Genomic DNA, 19358 nt, shown 5'->3' on the forward strand with positions numbered 1-19358 from the left:
TCACTAATTACAACATTTGACATTTAGTGGGAATGGAAGCTATTAATGGGTGAGAGGGCTGAACATCAGCAAAGCAACAGAATGAAATTATAACAACATCATTTCCTTTAGATTTACCAAAGGATTTTGCTGTTCTTTGCTAAAGTACACTGTTCCCTTAAATCATTTTATGCAACAGCCATAAATAGTGAATGTCAGTTGGGTTACAGAATCCCTTTCTTTGAATTTAAATTCAGTCTCATCTGACTGAGGAAAAAGTGTTAATACTGTATATACTTTTTACCAATGCAAATTGACACACAGCTCCTTAACTGTGCAGATATAAAACAACCCCTCAAGTTGTTTGGAATGAATTTGTATATATTCCCCACCAAAAAAACCCAACAACTCAGTTCCAAAACACTTATCTTCACAGTGATTCACACAGCATGATGCAGGAAACAATGGTCATACTTTTAAAAACACTGTTATATTATCTTTGAATTGGCAAGACCCATTGTTTTGATTGAGGCCTAGTACTTCAAGTTTTGTTGAGCATACATGAGTTTGCTATTACAGACTTTGGCATTTAAAAAATGCGTATATGGTATACCCAGGCTTCTAACATGATATTCAGGCATCAGAGACTATAAATACTTAATACTTTTCATAGGTGTATATCCATTGGCTCAAATGCACGGTAAAAAAAGTATATGCAATTGTGCCAGCCCAGTGGTCAGATGCACATTTCACTGACAGGGCATCAGAGTTTGAGTCCTCAGTTTCACCACTGCATACCATCTGGGGAGGAAGTGCCCTAAACTGCTTCTCAAGCAACCCTTCTGGCAGATGCTCTAAGCAGCATTTAATAGCTCTGAAAGGTGCAATGTCAAAGGGCACTTTTGAGAACGCTTTATTCACACAGATATCCCAAAGAAGTAACCTTGAATTTTGCCTGAACAAGGGAGGTTGAACTCCCTCATGGCCCCCCAACTCCCAACTGTCCTCAGTGGTTGGATTAGTATTTGAAGCTAAATACATGAAAGGAAGGATACATTGAGAGAAGGGGGAGAAATCAACCTCTGTGCACTATCCCTCCAACAAAAGTTACCTATCCTAGTTTCCCCTTTTTTGACATTGATTCTGATTAGTGCTTTTTTTTTTTTTAAATCCAAGAGAAAATAAGTGCCAGAAAGTAAAAATTTGGAGTCTATTCTTTTAAAAAAGCATCCATGTGAGATTTTATTTAATTACGCAGCAATTTAAGGACAATCTCTACTTCAATATCCCCATAATGTCTGACAGTTTGCCACATGTTAACATTAGAGGCTAGTCTACACTACCGCTGTAAATCGATCTAACTTACACAACTTCAGTTATGTGAATAACGTAACTGAAGTCGATGTAGTTAGATCCACTTACCACGGTGGCTATACTGTGCTGTGTCAATGGGAGAGCGTCTCCCATTGACTTCCCTTACACTTCTCGGGGAGGTAGAGTACACAAAATGATGAGAGGGTGCTCTCCCATCGATTTAGTGTCTTTTCACCAGACCCGCTACATCAACACTCGCTGCGTCGATTGCAGCAGTGCCAATCTACCAGTAAGTGTAGACACGCCCTAGGTCATGTCTAGTCTAGGAAAATATAGTGCATTAAAAAAATGCTAGCTAACGCCTTTTCCTAGGATGACCATATCCAGCTGAATTCTGTCTACTCTGCCAGTTTAAAAATACTGCCTATTTTCCTAAGCTTGACATAACCTTAGAGACGTGTGCTCAATTTCCTTATTGTCACCACACATTTTAGTCCAATTGCCCATGCATCAAAACTTTATTATGTATGTGACTTACCAAGCTAAGTGGTCAATATTAGCATAAGCAAAATATTTATACTCTTCGGAATTTAAAAAGGGAACACTAATTTACTTCAATGTAATTTGCAATAAAAGACCGCTTCTACAGTCAATGTAAACATGGTGTATGCAAGCGTTAGAGCTTGTCATCTACCAAGAGAGAAGATGGAGAGTGGAAAGAGACAGCACAGTACAGTCATGAAATAATTTCTAACTAAGGTTTTCTTGCTTTGTGTAGTGCTAGATATGTTTGTGCTATCATTGTAATTGGTCTACCTTTTAAAGGTATATTGAACAAATCTTTTTAAAGTTTTAAGAGTTAAAATGTAAACACTGCAAGCTGATTATTGTTTTTAAATAAAACTCTGTATATTCATTGCACCCTTTCAACAGGGAAACGGTGCAGAATTTTCTATCATAGGACATGCATTCATGGTGATTATTTTCTCTGCCGTGTCCTTATGCTCCATTCCTGTACACAGGAAGAAAACAAATCTCTCTGGATTCTTGTAACATTCACAATATTGTCTGCATAAAGGAATGGAGCTGACTGGCAGTAAAAGGAAAGGGTCACACCAGGTATTTATTATCCAATCCCTCTACCCTCCAATGAATAGGTAACTTTTTAGGTACAACAGTCTTGACAGTGCTTCACTGGCTTTCTAAATCAGTGCTTTACCTGGCTAAATCAGTATAAACTGAAAGTCATTCTCTGCAGGCTGGCTAGTGGCTTGTGGCAAGTGAATTGACAGTCTCATTTCAGTTCCTAGTGGACAGTTGCATGTCACAAATACTACCGTAACTGGCACCTTGTTGGCAGTCTCAGAGACAAGGGTTTGAATACACAGTTTGAACATTTTTAACCCTTCCTCCAAATTCCACTATGGCTGCCAAAGTGGCCCCCCTCATCTTGATCAATTGATCCTTCAAGCCCTCATATAGATTGTGCCAATCACAATACATCTTCCAGTCTTATCCTGGCCCCTCTCACCAGTATTAAATTCACATTTTAAAAATCTTATAGTCTTAAGTCTATTTTTATCAGGTCGTATTAGATAATACAGTTTGATTTATCATTCTTTTCATAAACAAGGTTTCTTAAAGCTTGAATAAGTGGTTATCTTCATACACAGACATTAAGTTCCATATTTATAGTAGTGCAGGAAGCTAGTTTATGCTATCGTTCCAAGTTGCTGAGGTGACCTCAAACATAACCTTACAATCACAAACTCAGATCCTGTAGCAGGATCCATTAGCAGAGACCTGTCTGTACAGAGTCCCACTGACACCAAATAGAAGTTTGTATGGTCATCAGAGATCTATGTTAGTAGAACCCATTGCAGGATCATTGCCATAGATATTACAGACTAAAGTTTATGTAGGTCCTCTTCTCTGTTCTCCTGCCAATACAGGTTTATTCCATAAATACATTTCAGTGCTTTGCCTAGTTAAATATTCAAGTAGAAGCCACATCACTTTCTGTTTGGAGATTGGTCCTCTGTTTTAACTGAAGGCCCCTAACATATTTGTAAAGGAGTGTTTAATTGCAGCTGTGTAAGTCATTATCACACTCACCACATGGGACATTTTGCAGAATTAGAAACTGCTATGTTTAGTTAAATGGCAGCATTCGATTTACCAAGTTTTAACCACCATTGGGAAGCTGAACCCTGGAAAGAAACAGCCACTGATGAACGGGCTAGAGCCTAGTGCATCAGTTGAAGCATACTGCTTTAGGGAAACTCCAGAATCTATTTGCAGCCTAACTGAGACCTAAGTTGCAAAGGTTCCCCTTAGACCTAGGTTTCAATGTAGACATGAGTTACAAATTAATTCACTACAATAAAACCAGAGTATATATTTAAAAATAAAGCAGTTAAAATAAGTTAAGTTACATAGAATCACAGATTCAAGTCTTTTCTACAATCCTGAATAGAGTAGTTTTTAACAAAACTGGGCAGGAAGGTGGTTTAGGAACGCAACCAGAAGTTTGTTGGCAGCTATCAGTTTAGGTTTTAACTTTAAACTATGTACCTTGGGATCTCTGTTAACTAACATCTAGAATACAAAAAGGCAGCACAGTGAGAAGTTGAAATCTTAACATTTCCGTAAAGTGCAAGAGAGCTTCTGAATATACTTATGGCTTTGCTATGACCTTAGTTGAGGAGTAGAATTCAAAGACGGTGATGCCAGGTTCTTTACTATCGTACCGAGGTTGGCAATCTTTTCTTCTAAGAAGTAGTTTTTCTTCTCAGCAGTTTTCTGTCGCTGTTCTGTCATCTCCAGAGCTTTCAGCAATTGTGCGTTTTCAACATAGAGATCCTTAACCATTGCATCTGCTTTAGTATTCTTGGAGAGCTAAATATATATATATAAATAAAAGTTACTACCAGCTTTTTATGTATGAAGAGATACTCATGAAAGCAGTGCTGTGTTTAGGCTGTGTTCTGGCTGGAGTGCGTTGTTGACCACTTAAGGCTGCTTTGTTTAACAAACGACCATCGTTAAACCTAATAGCCCTCCCTATGCACAGCTAGACAGAGCAAAGAAAAAAAATTCTCTGGCTGTAGGTTTAAAACAAAACCCTTTCTCTCTCTGCTTACAAGCATCTAGCAGAGAAAAAATTTTATAATCTTACTGGCTTTTGGATTCTTATCTTTCCCATACGCTGCACACCATGTCATAATATAATTCCCAAATCTGGACCTTAGCGTCCAAAATATGGGTACTAGCATGAATTCCCTAAGCTTATTTACCAGCTTAGATCTGTAGCGTTGCCACCAATCAGGAATTCTTTTAGGGCCTGATACCCTCTGGTCCCCCCCGAAACCTTCCCAGGGGACCCCAAAACCCAGATTCCTTGAGTCTCACTACAAAGGGAAATAAACTATTTCCTTCTCCCTCCTCCCCTCCAGGTGTTCCCTCCCTGGGCTCCTGGAGAATTATACGGATTCAAGCTCCGTGAATCTAAACAAAGGGATTCCACCTTTCCCTCTCCTTCGCCTTCTCTGTTAAGTACAGACTCAATTCCCTCGAGCCTCAACAAGGGGAAAAGGAAACTAAACAGGTCTAAAGCAAAGCTTTTAATAAAAAAAGAAAGAAAAAAAAAGTAACAGGTTTATCTCTACACTTTAGATGGTAAACAGTTACAGGGTCTTTCAACTTATAAACAATAGAAAGAAACTTTGTCCAGCAGAAACACAATGTAAGCTACTTCCAGCAAGTACACATATGCAAATGAAAAAGAAAACAAATTAAAAGACTATGACCGCCTTTTCTACTTACAATTCTGAACAGATAAGAGACTGTAGCAGGGAGATTGGCAGAAACCTGGTTACACCTCTAGCCCCGTCCAGGACTCAGAGAGAACAAAGCCAAAACCAAAACCCACAAACAAAGGCTTCCCTCCCCGAGAGATTTGAAAGTAGCTTGTCTTCTGATTGGTCCTCTGGTCAGGTGTTTGCAGGTCACTGTTTGTTAACCCTTTATAGGTGAAAGAGACATTAACCCTTAGCTATCTGTTTATGACAGGCAAGCTGCTGGTTCAATTTATTGTGAGCACCCTCATCCATGCATTCATGTAGTGCATGATCATATGAAATCATCCACAGTAAAAGGATACACCAAATTGGATATTTTCATGTGTTATAAATGGAACATTTCCTAATGTTTATGGGCACTACTAGTATCTTGAAGGTGGAAAGAGGTTGTGCAGAAGGTCAGATATGAGACAGATATTATGGGTCCACAAATCAAGATCTGCAAACCCTTGCTTATGCAGTTAGTGCATTTAGTTTGTAGAATCATGCCCCAATTCTTTAAGGCTTGGTAAATTCTCATACACCAGAACCCATCAAGCCCAGAGTGGGAGACGACTGCAATTAGACACATCTACTGGGTCCCACAGATACAGCTGTGATGGAAAGTTCTGGAACACAGGCTTTCCCTATTTAAGTGGGTGAAATGCACCAGTACTCTGCCTTTATTCCTTTGAGAACAGCCCTTTTGTGGGTGATTTGAGATTATGGTGAGGGCACCTGGACCCTGTCTGTCAATACTGCATTTCCCTGATGAGTCAGTGAGTAAAATCTGTTGGCCTCCTGCTTTACAGGAGAGTCCAACTGCAACTGTGACTCCAGAAGTCCATGGATGAGCCCACCCAATCAGGGCCGGCTCCAGGCACCAGTGTAGCAAGCTGGTGCTTGGGGTGGCCTCGGGAAGGGGGCGGCATGTCCAGCTCTTCGGCAGCAGGTCCCTTAGTCCCTCTCGGAGGGAAGGACCTGCTACCGAAGAATGAAACAGCGGTGGTCGCGGCTACTTATTATTTTTGTCCCCCGCTGCTTGGGGCAGCAAAAACCCTGGACTGGCCCTGCCATCAACGATAATTCCTCCTGCCTGGGCCTTCCACACCACTGTTGTCCCAAATCCGTTGCTCAGCTGAACAACTGGCTTGGTCTGCTCAGAATTCTCTTCTGTCCAAAGACTATGTACTTGAATGTAATGGTTAGCTATATGCTTGGCCATATTAATCTGCCTGGCAAATTTACTACCAGATCTCAGCTCTTTCAGGACACCGCTCATCATCTTATCTTCCTTCCACTGCTCCAGAAAGTCCTCTCTGCCATTCCTGGAGATGTCTACCAGTCCCTGCTCTTCTCAAAAGAGATGAGTAAAAATTAAAATAAGTGAACCCAGGGACCATCTTATCTCCTGAGAAAAGGGAGATCTTAGTTTTTTGACCTCTCTAGTGACTTGTGTTTTGAATCTTTGGAAGCTTTGTTGGGTTTAAGATGCAGTTCATTCACCTGTAAAGTGAAGCTGCCTCTGGGGGACTAAATTTAATTAAAACTAGTTGTCTCCAGCTTTAGGTGGATAGATTCTGTCATGAGGGAAATATGAGGTAGGAACAAATTGTCTCAACTATTTAAATCTAATATTGCAACAAAAATTGCATTTTTTAATAAATGTGCTGACTATTTACTAAGGAAAGTATTTTCCATTTCCCCTCAAGTAATCTGATTTAATACATCCCCAAAATGTAAATTGTTTGACTGAACGTAGAATATATATAAGTTAAGTAAATAATATACAAGACTTAAAATCTGATTTTGGGAATGGATTTTCACTCACCGTGAACTCCTACATGCATTGAAAGGGAACACAACATTTGTGACATTGTGAGGAAAGTTAAGTACACATCCGTGCTCAATATACCAATCTACATGCAATGTATTTGCCTGTTTTCATCTATTTTATCTCAAATAAGAGATCTTATACGTATACTTTTCAGCCCTGAACTGATATAAACTTGAATGTTAGTGTAATTTATTTAGTGAGACCACTAAAAAGCTCACTGGAATTCATGGGCATTTTTATTTTTTCCAACAGAGAAGAGATGAACATTTAGGTAATTCAGAAAACGCTTGTATCCTAATAAAGGAAAACAGGAGCAAAGACCCTGCTGTGTGTCTGGGTAAGTTTTTCCCCTGCCATGTGCTACAAATCCTTGGGAGGGAATATCCCCAAAGTGTAATCTTTGGGAAAGTACCTTGTTCTCCCTCTTACCCCATGTACAACCACTCTTCAGTTAAGATCCTTCTCCCAAATTGGAGAGGTTTATTTCCCAGGTTTAGGTCTTGCAAGGTACTGAGCAATCATAGTTCCCAGTCAATTAATAACAAATAGTGGATGGTGAATTCAGAATCTTTAGTCAAGTGTGCTGTGTTTTAGATCAAAAGCATAAAGGACTTTTACAATCTACTTTGAACAAAAGTAGAATCTGGCATACTTTGCTCACTTAAGTTGTGTACACAAGGTATGTGGGATCCCTGGAGAGGAATGGTAAGGCTTACTTGTTCTTTCAGTTGGTTCACTTTATCTTGGAGAAGCCTCTTCACAAGCTTCAATTTCTGCTCAACATCCATCATACGTTCTTCCATCATCTTTAGAAGCTGAGCATGGCCCCCCTAAAAGGTGAACAGTTGTGAGAGTTAGGTCACAAAGACACATCAATTGTTATTTGTCTCCTCTCAGGTGATACTGGGCTGGGAGACAGATTTGGTAGCCAATACAGGTCTGCTTTAAAAGATGGGCTCACATCTGTTTTGCAGTTTGTGTAGGCAAATACTTATGCACTGCCTCTAAAGGGACACTGTCAATATTAAAATAATTTTTAGACTCCTTATTAACAATATCTTAGATTATTAAATTTAACAAATCTAGTTTACTTTCATATGTACTTTCTGCTTTTCACTCAGGCTGGGCAATGAACATCAGACCTAACAGTTTTCGCTTTCAGTTCTCACGCTCTAGACAAAGTTCTGTTGCATTTGGTTTCACTACTGCAGGGGAACAAAAATCATACGAACCTATTTTTATTTTGTAAAATATTTGTAGTAAACTGAAACTTTAAAGCATGAAGTGTGACAGACTCTCTTTAAGGTCAAATAATCCCCACAACCTTCAGTCTTTAAAAATAAATGGAGGGACTTGCTACTTCCCCAGAAGTTTGCTTCCTTTATTATAGCTGTAGATTACAGGCTTCTGGCTATTCAGAAATGTTAGTAATCAGCCTCCTTTTGCCAGTTTTCTTCAGCAATGTAACTCACAAGCCAGCTGAAACAATAATTTACTGCAATCAGAATACCTGCAAAAATCAGACACTGCATTGCAATTTCCCTGAAGCAGCTGGGAAGGGGAGGCAGCAGATCACGAAGAAAGGTATTTGGAGATATTTTGGTAATTAGCAATCACAGGCAAGGAAATACAGTGTTAGTTTAAATGCCAGTTTCTACCTATATTTTAAAAAGGCATCTGAACGGGTGTTAGCCAGGAGTCACTTTGCTAAAATACTGAACCCTGAAAGGGCCCGTAAGCAAGCCACTTTGGTACATGGGGTGGGGCATTAATGGGAGGCTGGAGGAGAGTATTTTTTCCCAGATAAGAGTTGCTTATTTATTTAAAATTCTATAGAATGGATTCCATTATGGAGGGAATTGCAAATAGAATTACATTTTACCTGAAGAAGCTCCAAAAGGATCTCAATAGAAGGAGGAGTTTTATATATACTGTAGTTAAAAACAGTATTTTAGAATTACATATCATGTAGGAAGCAGTATGTAACGTAGTTGGACTGGGGACTTTTCCAGAGGGATTTAATATAAAATCTAGCAGTAAGTGGAACTTACCATAACAAGTTCTAGCCAAAATATTTTCATCCATCTTTTTTTTTTAAGTTTAGTGAAATACTCTGAAACATAGGTCCATAAATACTTTTGTTTGGCTGTTGGTGCATGAAGTGAATAATTAGACAAGTATAACTGTACACTGTGTTGTAGCTGCTTGGTCTCAGGATGTGAGAGACACAAGGTGGTGAGGTAATATCTTACTGGACCAACTTCCATTGGTGAAAAAGAGACAAGCTTTTGAAAATTAGCTCTGTGAAGCCTGAAAACCTCTCTCTTTCACCAGCAGAACTTGGCCCAGTAAAAGATATTATCTCACCCAACTTGTCTCTCAAGTATTACTATATAAAACTTACAGGTCTCCGCAGATATTTTTTGTTCTGTTTTGTTCTGAGTTGTGTGTTCAAATGAATTTGAGAACAACAATTGAAACTAAGTTCTACCTGATTAGTCTATGAATCTATAAAGCCTTCTCCTGAAGTTACAGGAAGTGAGGTAATGGACTCAAAGCAGGTCAGGTTCATTGAAAAGATGTAAACCTCAGTAAGTCAGGACAGAGTTTTGTTTAAAAAAAGTTTCACACAATTTGTACTTCAAGTATACAAGAGCCAGGCTATAATGCTGTAAATGTTTATACACATCTGTTAAAATAATGCAGAAGTCTAGCTTAAAAACAGTAACTGCTGGGAAACATGGGAATACTAAGAACTGTGATTTGAAGATGGACTTCAGTCATTACAGATGCTACTTTTTTGTCCAAGTTTTTAAATCCAACACTATATAGCAAGTGGATGCTTCAGACCAAATTCCTTCATCAAATGTGCACATGCAGCTCTTGCTAAAAATGTATGTGCAACTCCCACTCAAGTTGAGGACAGAATGTGGGTCCATGTTATTACATACTATGCAATAGTTCCCATCCGCAATATCTGAGAACAGTGAAATAAATATTTTGGCCAAAAGTTTGTCTAGAAAAGCTGAAATTCTGTAGTCAGTATGATACATTAGTAAGACAGAAGACACACCATTATATTTAAAATGTTTTATTTCTCAGGTACATCAAAAAGTGTCATCTTTCCCTGTTAAAAAGTTTATACATCTTGTACAAAACTCAGTATAAATAACCCAGATTTTCTTCAAATCTCATATAAAAATTAGTACCTTTTGATAAAAATAGTTACAACCATTTGAGAAAAAATAGTGTATTTCTTTCCACAATGAACAAGTCAACAATTTAAATAACATAAATAAAAAGGATTTGTAACAAAATTGAAAAATGACAGATTATGAATTTTCTTCACAGAATAGGTTCTACACAAATAAATAGGAAAAACATAATACTGTAGAGGCTTTTTTTTTTGTATAAAGCACAGAATAATTTGATCCTCAAATTTCTCAGCTTATGCCAGTTTGAGTGTAAGTAAGTCTATCATTGTAAGGAATGAGATCATTAGCAGCCAAGCTTTCAGAGGTGCCCAATCCTCCTGTAGGAATCTGCATGCACTGCTCGCTGCTCCCGTAGCAAGGCCTAGAGAAAGAAGGCAAGTGGGACACTTCACCCTGATATCAAGATTTAAAAAAATAAATAAATACATACACTGCTATTAAAGTAAACCACCAACAAGCAAGCAAAGCAAAACAAACAAAAGCAGCAGACATCACAGAGCATGCAGAGAATCACAAATTACATTTTTCTAAATATTTGTACAAGCACTACCCAAATGGGGTGGGGAATGTCAATTAACTTTATGCAGTTGCTAACTAGAAAAAGTGAAGCTGTAAACTTCTGGTTAGAGGAATACAGCTGCCACAATATGTATATAGTCTCAATATTGTTGGGAGACTTGCAGCATCTGCCTGAAGGGTGTGGTCCAGTTCAGCTACATTAGAAAGTGTTCTCAGCATTTCCATTATAAACCTAGTTTGTAAAGAGACTATATCTGGGACACACAAATTGGCTCTAGGCTAAAACTGTATTCTGGAAGGGGTTTCACTACAATAAGTTGCTTTTTAAAATTTTCAAATTAAAAAAAAAATCTGAAGGAAGTTTTTTGGTGTTTATACGGTGTCCACACAGGGATAAAATGAGGGACAATCAATTTTTTAAAGTATTTTGGACAGATTAGTGCATGTTAGAAAGCATGGCATTAAACAAGCGCAGGTTCTAAACATATGGAAAAAATTGGTTAGGTGACAGGGTCACTTTGTAGTTGTAAGGTTATTGCATATGGAGGAGGAAGTGAAAGAAGTACAGGGATTGGTGTTGGGGCTAGTATACTGCAGACAGAACTGGAAATAAATGACACAGGAAAGCATCAAAGTTTGCACCAGACAAACCAAAAAATATGCTAATATAGATGAAGGATCTCAAGTTCAGAAAGGTCTAGACAGGTTAGTGTGAGTAACAGACGGCTCAAGATTTTCAATTTACAGAACCTGAAGTCCTGAATACAAAAACAGTGATCCTGAAGGGCAACAGCTTGGGAACAAGGACAGAACATGGCTATGACCAAAAAAGCAAATAAAACGGGGACAGAAAAGAAGCACACAGTACAACTCAAGCACAAAGTTTATCACCATCACTCTACTTGTATGCATATTTGCTGTACCTAATTTTAAGCACCTTATTAGAGAAAGGCCTTGGAGCTAGAAGAGCTCTGTAGGAGTGCAGCAGCAGCAGGAGTAACACCAGGACTAGGTAGGTTAAATGTATACAGATAGCATGGAAAATCTGGAGTTGTACTCACTGCTGAAATGACGGTGGAGAGGGGAAATGACACAAGTTTTCAAGATGCTAAAGGGGACACTGAAACGTAAATAAGCTTTCAACTAAACGTTTCCCCTAGGAATCAACTAAGAAAAAAAAGCAAGGTGTTTTTACAAAGGAATGTTCTATTTTGTGCTGAACTAGAAGCTGCTGACAAAGATATAGTCCCTGACCATACTGATAAAGTGCTCTGCTGTAACAAAATTGATTTAAAAAAAAAAAAAAATCAATCAATATAGTTAAACCTATGTGAACCCTTATTGTAGATGCAGTAGAGCTGGTGTAACCTTTTTTTTTTTTAAATCAATTTAGTTTGCTTAAGCTGTATCACTGTAAGAAAGGGATAAACAGGTTTTAAGTACATCTGTTTGCACAGGTTTAACTAGATTGATTTTTAAAATCTAATTCAATGCATTATAGACAAGGCCTTGCAGAGATACACAACAGGAAAGATGTACACTTTATTCACTTGCAGAACCACCATTTATAGCATATAGCTAGCTTATGCTTGATGAGCTCTCAAATAAATTTAAAAACTTTTTCTTGTTTTCCAAAAAAACTAAACAACCTTACGTACTCTTAAGACAGTTCACAGTATGTTAATTTGCAGAAGCTGCTATAAGATTGCCTTTTTCTGCCTTTTTTTGTTTGCTTTTAAACAACAAAATTTCAGACTAAACCTTACACTCTACCTTTCATACTCTTTGTCACCAAAGACCTTGACATATGGGCGGGCAGCCCAGAGCCCTTTGAATCCCGGCCATGGCTCTGGCGGCTGGGCTGGGGCCAGGATTTAAAGGGCTCGGGGCTCCCTTCAGCGGCAGACGCGCTCTGGGCCCTTTAAATCCCTGCCCCAGCCCCGCAAAGCTTGGGGCTCCCTCCAGCCGCTGGACCCCCGGGCCCTTTAATTTGCCCCTGAGCCCAGGGGGCTCCCAGCCACCTCTTCAGCTGGGAGCCCCTGGTTGATTTAAAGGCCCTGCATCTCCCAGCCACAGCTGGTGCCCCAGGGCCATTAAATCTTGAGAGACCATGCCTCTTCTGGATGAAGCCACACCTCTTCCGGATGAAGCCACACCCCCCTCAGGACTCTCACAGTACCGCTAAGTCCTGTAAGTTACTTTCACCCCTGACATATGGTAACATTGCCTTCTCGTCGTCAGAGTGCCTGACAGAAGACCTTACATGCAGTATAATTTGTATTTAATTCATCCTGCTGTGCTTTCCTTTCGTTTCCCTACTTTTGGATGATGCGTCTCATGCTTAAATATTTAATACTCTTTAAAAAAAAAAAATGGCATCACCAAAGAGGTTTGTCATTTTTGTTGAAAAAGTCCATTCAAGTACATGGCACTTGGCAGGAGTATGAATTTTTTGATAGAGCTATCCCTGTCACCCCAACCCAGTCTGTATAGAGCCTATGTATGAGTAAGTCCCCAAAAGATACGGTTATGAATTGATTTTAATTGTTTTTATGCTGAAAAAGAATACTGTGTTGTGACTCCTTCTCCCAGGATACACTTTATACTCTTGTAAACAACCACGAAGGGTCCCGTCACCTTTTCAAATCATTCCAAAAAGATAGCATGATGTCAAGTTTCTTACCCCATGAAACTTAAAACACTATTGCTACATAAAAACAAAAATAAACTGAGCATGTTCAAAGGCTCTTCCTAACTTTAAAAAAAAATAAATTCAATTTTTGAAAGCCCAAGGCTTTAAAGAAAAATGCTAGAGTTTAGTCTACTTTGAGTGTAAGATTGTGTTTAAAATTTAAGCTTTTGTGTTTAAGAGATATGGAGAAGTGTTTACAATAGTGTTTTTAATCAATGTTATCTGAAGCTCTACCTCCCTCCATAAAAGGAAGTCAGGCAAACATTCTGGTTTACATATAAGGCAGAAACCAGTCTTTTGGGTACCTCTTTTGCTTTTGAAGCAATTTAAAGTGGCAGAGAGAAACTCCCCAAACTGTAGTTTACAGTGGAAATGCCAGCTTTCATACCAGTGGTTCTGCATAATCTCCTATAACACACTTCTTGCACATTTGGGTTATACTTTATTGTTCAAATAGTAAAGAAACTGGATGACAACTGCATTGAAAATCCCACCCCATGTGAATGGTGGCCACAATTTAGTCTTGAAAATACATTCTGAATTTTCCTTCAGAAATGGCAATATTATACAAATTTTATCATAACGCCACCTTCCAGAATGTCTCCTCCTATGACCTGAGAATAATGAAGCTGCAGTGACAGGGGTTTGTTAAGTGTCTGCATTATGTCAGGCAGCATTTGACACACCTGGACTCCATGCGGCAGTGATATACTTTGCTAGTTCTGCATGCTTTAGATACAGATGTTTGTGCAGTTTATAGTTGTGCTGTACCTTTAAAACTGTATAGTTTCATACTTGATCACATTTTAAAAAATATAAATAAAAACGGTACTGTCAAATCAAAAATATAGATCAAAAGGAGAAAAGCCAGTAACATCTAGCTGGGAATGGTTAATACTCAGGAAAATTAGAAAGACTGCAGAGTTAAGCTACGGTCTCAGTCAATGGCATGCAAACTGAGGGCATGTTATACAGATATTTGTATTAGAAAGATACCATTATTTTTGAACTGGCATAAACAGAGAAAGGATCACATCAGAATGGAAAAAACGGGACAGTTATTCAATACATTTTCTAACTCTGAAGCTGCACAGTAAAGAGAGTTGTACCTGTGGCATGTTTGTTTCAGAGGGTCTATTTTCAAGTTCCTCCTGTAGTCGTTGACTCCTCCTCTCTGCCTGCTGTAGCTGATGTTGGAGTTGCAGGAACTGCTCCTTGGGCACCATAGTACAGTCTTGCTGCTGGAGCTGCTGCAGCTCCCGAGAATGCTGGGATTGGCTACGCATCACATTGGAGCTCGAGTGTAGCATCTGAGTAATAAAACCAAACCAGCCGTTAGGAGCGATGTTGTTTACACTTCAAACCAACCAAAAGAGCTATTTAGTAAGTAGCTATTTACTAGCATATGCTACAGGACACTACTGGAAACCAGCTTCAAGTCTTCAGCAAGCTCTTTTTCTGGATAACTGAATCAAACAAACTTGATCTGATGGCGAATACATGCACTGTGTTAACTATTCTGCAACAGCTCTGGTTTTTTACCCACAATAAAAAGTTATGAGGTTAACAAACCTTTGTACATTTTCTGAAAGGGAAAATGTATGCGTGTTTGTTGTTTTAGTCTAATGAAACCTGACCTTTGATCCACGTTTTCCTGGGCCCAGTTTAAAATTTAGGCCTGTCAAACCTAAATGAGCCATTGGTAATTTAACTTCAGTGTTCATTTTGTTTAGACTTGATCTTAACAGCACTAGCAGTAAGTTTAGTATTAAGGCACAGCAAAAGCAACCAAGCAGGGGCTTGGCGAAAGAGGCAGTGCAATTATTGACTTGGTAAAATGGGCTCAGGTCACTCCATTCTGATCCAAAGCTTTCCCAACATTCCGAAGTGCTCAGATATGTGGTTTTGGTTTGGGATCCATCTCTAGTTTAATGGAATTTCATTAATATGCCAAAAGCCATTTTCCTAAAGGAGAAAGGAGAGTAGGATGTTTTCAGCTCAGTGCATGTAGGATTTAAGTCATATAATGCTACTCATTATATCCCATTCAGATTTGTGAGACTAAAGCCTCATTCTTTATATTTACCCCTAAATGCTGGAAAACTGAAGCCTTTATATTCCCAGTTACTCGAGTGATGCCTCCAGCTACAAGCAGAGATTGCTAACAACCAAACAACAATTCGACTTCTATGTACAGAAATGGAGTCTTGAAGGGGTTCCTTCAGTTATGGGTGTGTTTAACAATATGAAGAGGTTTCTTTACCATCAAAACCTGATGTCTTGTCTATCCTAGAAGAGGATAATCCCTCCAGCAAACCCTCCTTGTGTAGACACAGCTTATACCCACAAAAAAGTGCTTTTCCAGTTATAGTTTATACCAGTTCCCCAAGTGAACTAAGCTATACTATCCAAAGCACTTTTATGCCAGTATAACAGTGCCTAAACTAGGCCTTTTTGTATATACATATGTTGGGGGTGGGGTGGAGAGGCCACAGGAATCACTTCCTTAACCAGTATGTCATACTACCCAAACACCTAATGAGGACATGGCCTGAGAGGGTCTAACTTCTCTCTCTCATTTTGACAAAGTGCTGCTTTCAAGCAATGGGATGACACTGCTCAGACGAGGGCAAGACTGCAATGTGATTGCTGGAAATCTCAGCTGGGAATTGTCTGACAAGTTTACAGATTAGAAGTCATTTATTTTGTTTTTAAATACCCACACAATTCAAAATGTGATTATTTAAGTTAACGTTTTTCCAGATATTAACAATTGAATTTAAAAACAAAATTCCAGGCAAAGTTAGTTTATATCTAGAATCATTTCTGATATTTGAAAGAAAAAAAAAACATAGTCAAGATATTAAAATTTTAAAAAGATCAACATGCATTTGAATAAGATTGGAATGGCTCTATTCCTGTTAAACTATTAGATATACAATAGCTTTTTAAAAGGATTTATAATTAACCTGACACCTCAAAACACCTGCACTAGTCTCTTGAGTAAGGTGTTTGTGGTTTTTTAGTTCTGCAAACATGATTTTGCTTCTTCTCTCCCAAGTGGTGTGATTAAGAAGGATGCATCAGCTACTATTGCTGTTTTACTTCTTGGACGTGTCTATATTGGGAACCATAGTGGCATGAACTCCTGTGCCCTGTCTATGCTACGGCTTTCTCCTTGGGCTGCCCTGGTGCAGGAAAAAAGGAAGTTATACAATGTTTTCAGTGTAGACAAGCCCTGTGTGTTTATTTTCTACAGGAGAATCAGAACTTTCTCCTGAATCAAATAAACGGTGTTCAAAGGCTAATTTCCTCCTTTCTCCAAAATACAGGCTAAGAAAGAATTCTATCTATATTCTCTGCGGCTCTGACGGGATTTATCAAAAAAGCATTTCAGTTAATAGGACACAATGAAACAGTAATTACTAATGGAGGACTCTAGAACATGAGCACAGATGCTAGCAGTACCTCAAGAGAATAAAGGCAATGAAACATTGTTTGTCTAGGCAGAAAAAAAAACCAAAGTATAATCTTTTGCCATGCTAATCTGCTAGGGAAAGAGTACCAAGAGCTGCACTCCTTAAAAGATTTAAGCATGTCATGTAGTCTGACTGCATTTAAAAGAGTGCTCGGCAGTTCAGTGAAAGGCATGCAACATATCTGATGTTAACGAAGAGACATCTCCAACCCTCTCAAGAAAGTAAATGGTCGTTTAATAAATGAAAAAAGAAAAATGAAATTTCAGAGCCACTTTTCATTTTGTGATGTCAAAAGTTTATCCGTTATGACTTTTCAAATAATCTTGGGAACAGACTTTGAAAGGTATGCCACATTTCTGGACCTACAGGACGGAACATTCGTGATATATCCACATCCTTTAGTGTAAGCAATATGGTGTTTGAACTAAGTATAGTCATAGCTATATTACAATGAATAGTGACTCCTTTACAGATATGGAGGGTTACAAAACCCAATACAATTAATAGCGTAATAAAGAAACAAAAATGAGATTTCTCCGTGCTATGGTAGTACATTGAAAATTATTGCTCTACCTTCACACACTATCTCAGACAGAGCACTGCACCCTTCTCTGCTAGTTCCAACCACTGAGTTCTAGGCACAGGTTAGCCACAGACAAAAGGAAAACAAGCACAAGAGAGAAAGTCAGAGTAGTTAGGATGTGCAAAGTGCTAAGTGAGTTTTATACATACCTGTTGGAAAAAGATTAGGAAAAACAACACAAAAATCTTGCATGTTACTAGATAAAGTTTTACAAGAGAATACATTTCCATGTATGGTAAAGAAACAGCCAAAAGCATTAACAGTCCAGTCTAACAGTATATCTGGGTTCCCATGATTTCAGTTGTCTTACATAGAATGGAAAATTTAATTGGTTTTGAGCATATATAAAAACAATAGTATTTTGGACATTCTGTCAGCCATTAATTATCTCTTCTTATGAAGGTGTTATAGTAATATTTTAAGTTACGCAACTGAATTAGTGTTATCTGATAGTCTACTTGGGGCCTATTTCTGCCTATTATCTAGGCAATTTTTAAAGTAGTTTCTAATATATCTTGCTAGGCAAGCATCCTCTGGGAGATACTCTCATTTTTATTTTGGCACAAGACTTGATTTTGCTTCACCATTCTCTCCTTCAAGTTTAGGGGATAAGGTCAGATAGAAGGTTATGAGTTCAAAGTTCACATTCAGCTGCAAAATATTCCCATCATAAATAAGAGAAACCTTTTAAATTCTATTTTCATAAATTTGTTTCAAGCACATAAATAAATTAGGCAGACTAATAAATTAGAAGGACAGAACATTTTTTTTTCTTTTATTTGTTCACATGACCCATCTTGTGTTACTGGCTCTTGAAGGGAGCAGGAGGAATTTAGAATAAAACACTCAGAAATTTACAGTTTTCCAGCAGGACTAGTAAATTTGTCTGATGTTTCGTTGTTAAAAAGCAAGTTTTCAAAATTAACATGCATAGGTCATTAAGCTGTAAGAGGTTACAAGTGAGTAGTTTTATACACTTATAATCAATAGCTCCCTAAAATTATGATTTGCACCCTAGTGTTGCCAAATAAGGTTTGGATAGAAACATTGAGAGTCTTCACTCTTATCTTTGGATACAAAAAAAATCTCCCTCTGTCTTCCATTTGATCATGACCTTGAAATAGCTGTAGTTTCTTCTCACAACTTCTGACAAACATCCCCTTTTGTCGGAGCACATTTGTCATGCAGCATAATTCCTTGATTAATGAGAATGTGACTGGACATTTGCAAAAGACTTCTACCTGGCCAGCCTTATCAGTTTAAGTTCGCACATTAATGTATCGTATTCCTATCCTACTGAGACCAGGAAAATATCTTTAAATACATCATCTATAGATACTAGGCCCATTTCTTCTTTATTCAATACCGGTAATATTTATTGAAAAGGTACCTCCATTAGTTGTTCATCCAGTTTAACTTGCTTTTTTCTTAGCCCTTCATTTTCCAAATTGATGGTTTCCAATTCACGCTCAAGTGAATTCATCTGACTGATCTGTAAAAAGAGAAGATCTTCCCTTAGGAATGTTGTTTCACTTGGAAAGAACTGTATATTTACCAGAAATACCCACAACACGTTCCAAGAGCTATGAGACGCTTTCCTGGAAGTATCTGAATAATCCTATTAAATGCCTGTCCTCTGCTTTCCACTCTTCTCTGCCCATTTCCCTCCCTCCTCTGAAGTTCGCTTCTCTTTTTTTATTTTATTCTAATGATTTCCTTTTTTCCCCTTCAGTTTTTCTGTACATAAAGTAAGAATAAGGCATAAGAAGATTTAAAACTAACTGGACTTTTATAAACAAACTGTTTGTAAACTGGGTAATACAAATAATTAATTTATATTTTAACCATTCATATTCTATATAATGAAATACTTCAAGCATAATTACAGTTAGGTAGCAAAT

General features: G+C 38.2%; 1 protein-coding gene across 9 annotated transcripts in view; it reads right to left on the reverse strand.

Annotated features, from left to right (window-relative positions):
* Window positions 1-1133: 1133 nt before the first annotated feature.
* The window catches only part of NIN (ninein), a 123131-nt gene continuing 104906 nt past the window's right edge, over window positions 1134-19358 (reverse strand). For 4 of the 9 annotated variants that reach the window (XM_030562841.1, XM_030562844.1, XM_030562850.1 and 1 more), the window contains 4 exons: window positions 18848-18949; window positions 14505-14705; window positions 7686-7799; window positions 1134-4191 (listed from right to left, as the gene is read on the reverse strand). In XM_030562841.1, the coding sequence (XP_030418701.1) occupies window positions 3982-4191; window positions 7686-7799; window positions 14505-14705; window positions 18848-18949 (627 nt within the window). In that variant the 3' untranslated portion in view covers window positions 1134-3981. Of the gene's footprint in view, window positions 4192-5275; window positions 5317-7685; window positions 7800-10050; window positions 10546-11764; window positions 11812-14504; window positions 14706-17447; window positions 17509-18847; window positions 18950-19358 lie in introns of those variants that run through there. The other 5 variants (XM_030562847.1, XM_030562851.1, XM_030562845.1 and 2 more) reach the window with 4 other exon arrangements.

Source organism: Gopherus evgoodei, chromosome 4, assembly GCF_007399415.2.
Source record: "Gopherus evgoodei ecotype Sinaloan lineage chromosome 4, rGopEvg1_v1.p, whole genome shotgun sequence".
NCBI lineage: Eukaryota > Metazoa > Chordata > Testudines > Testudinidae > Gopherus > Gopherus evgoodei.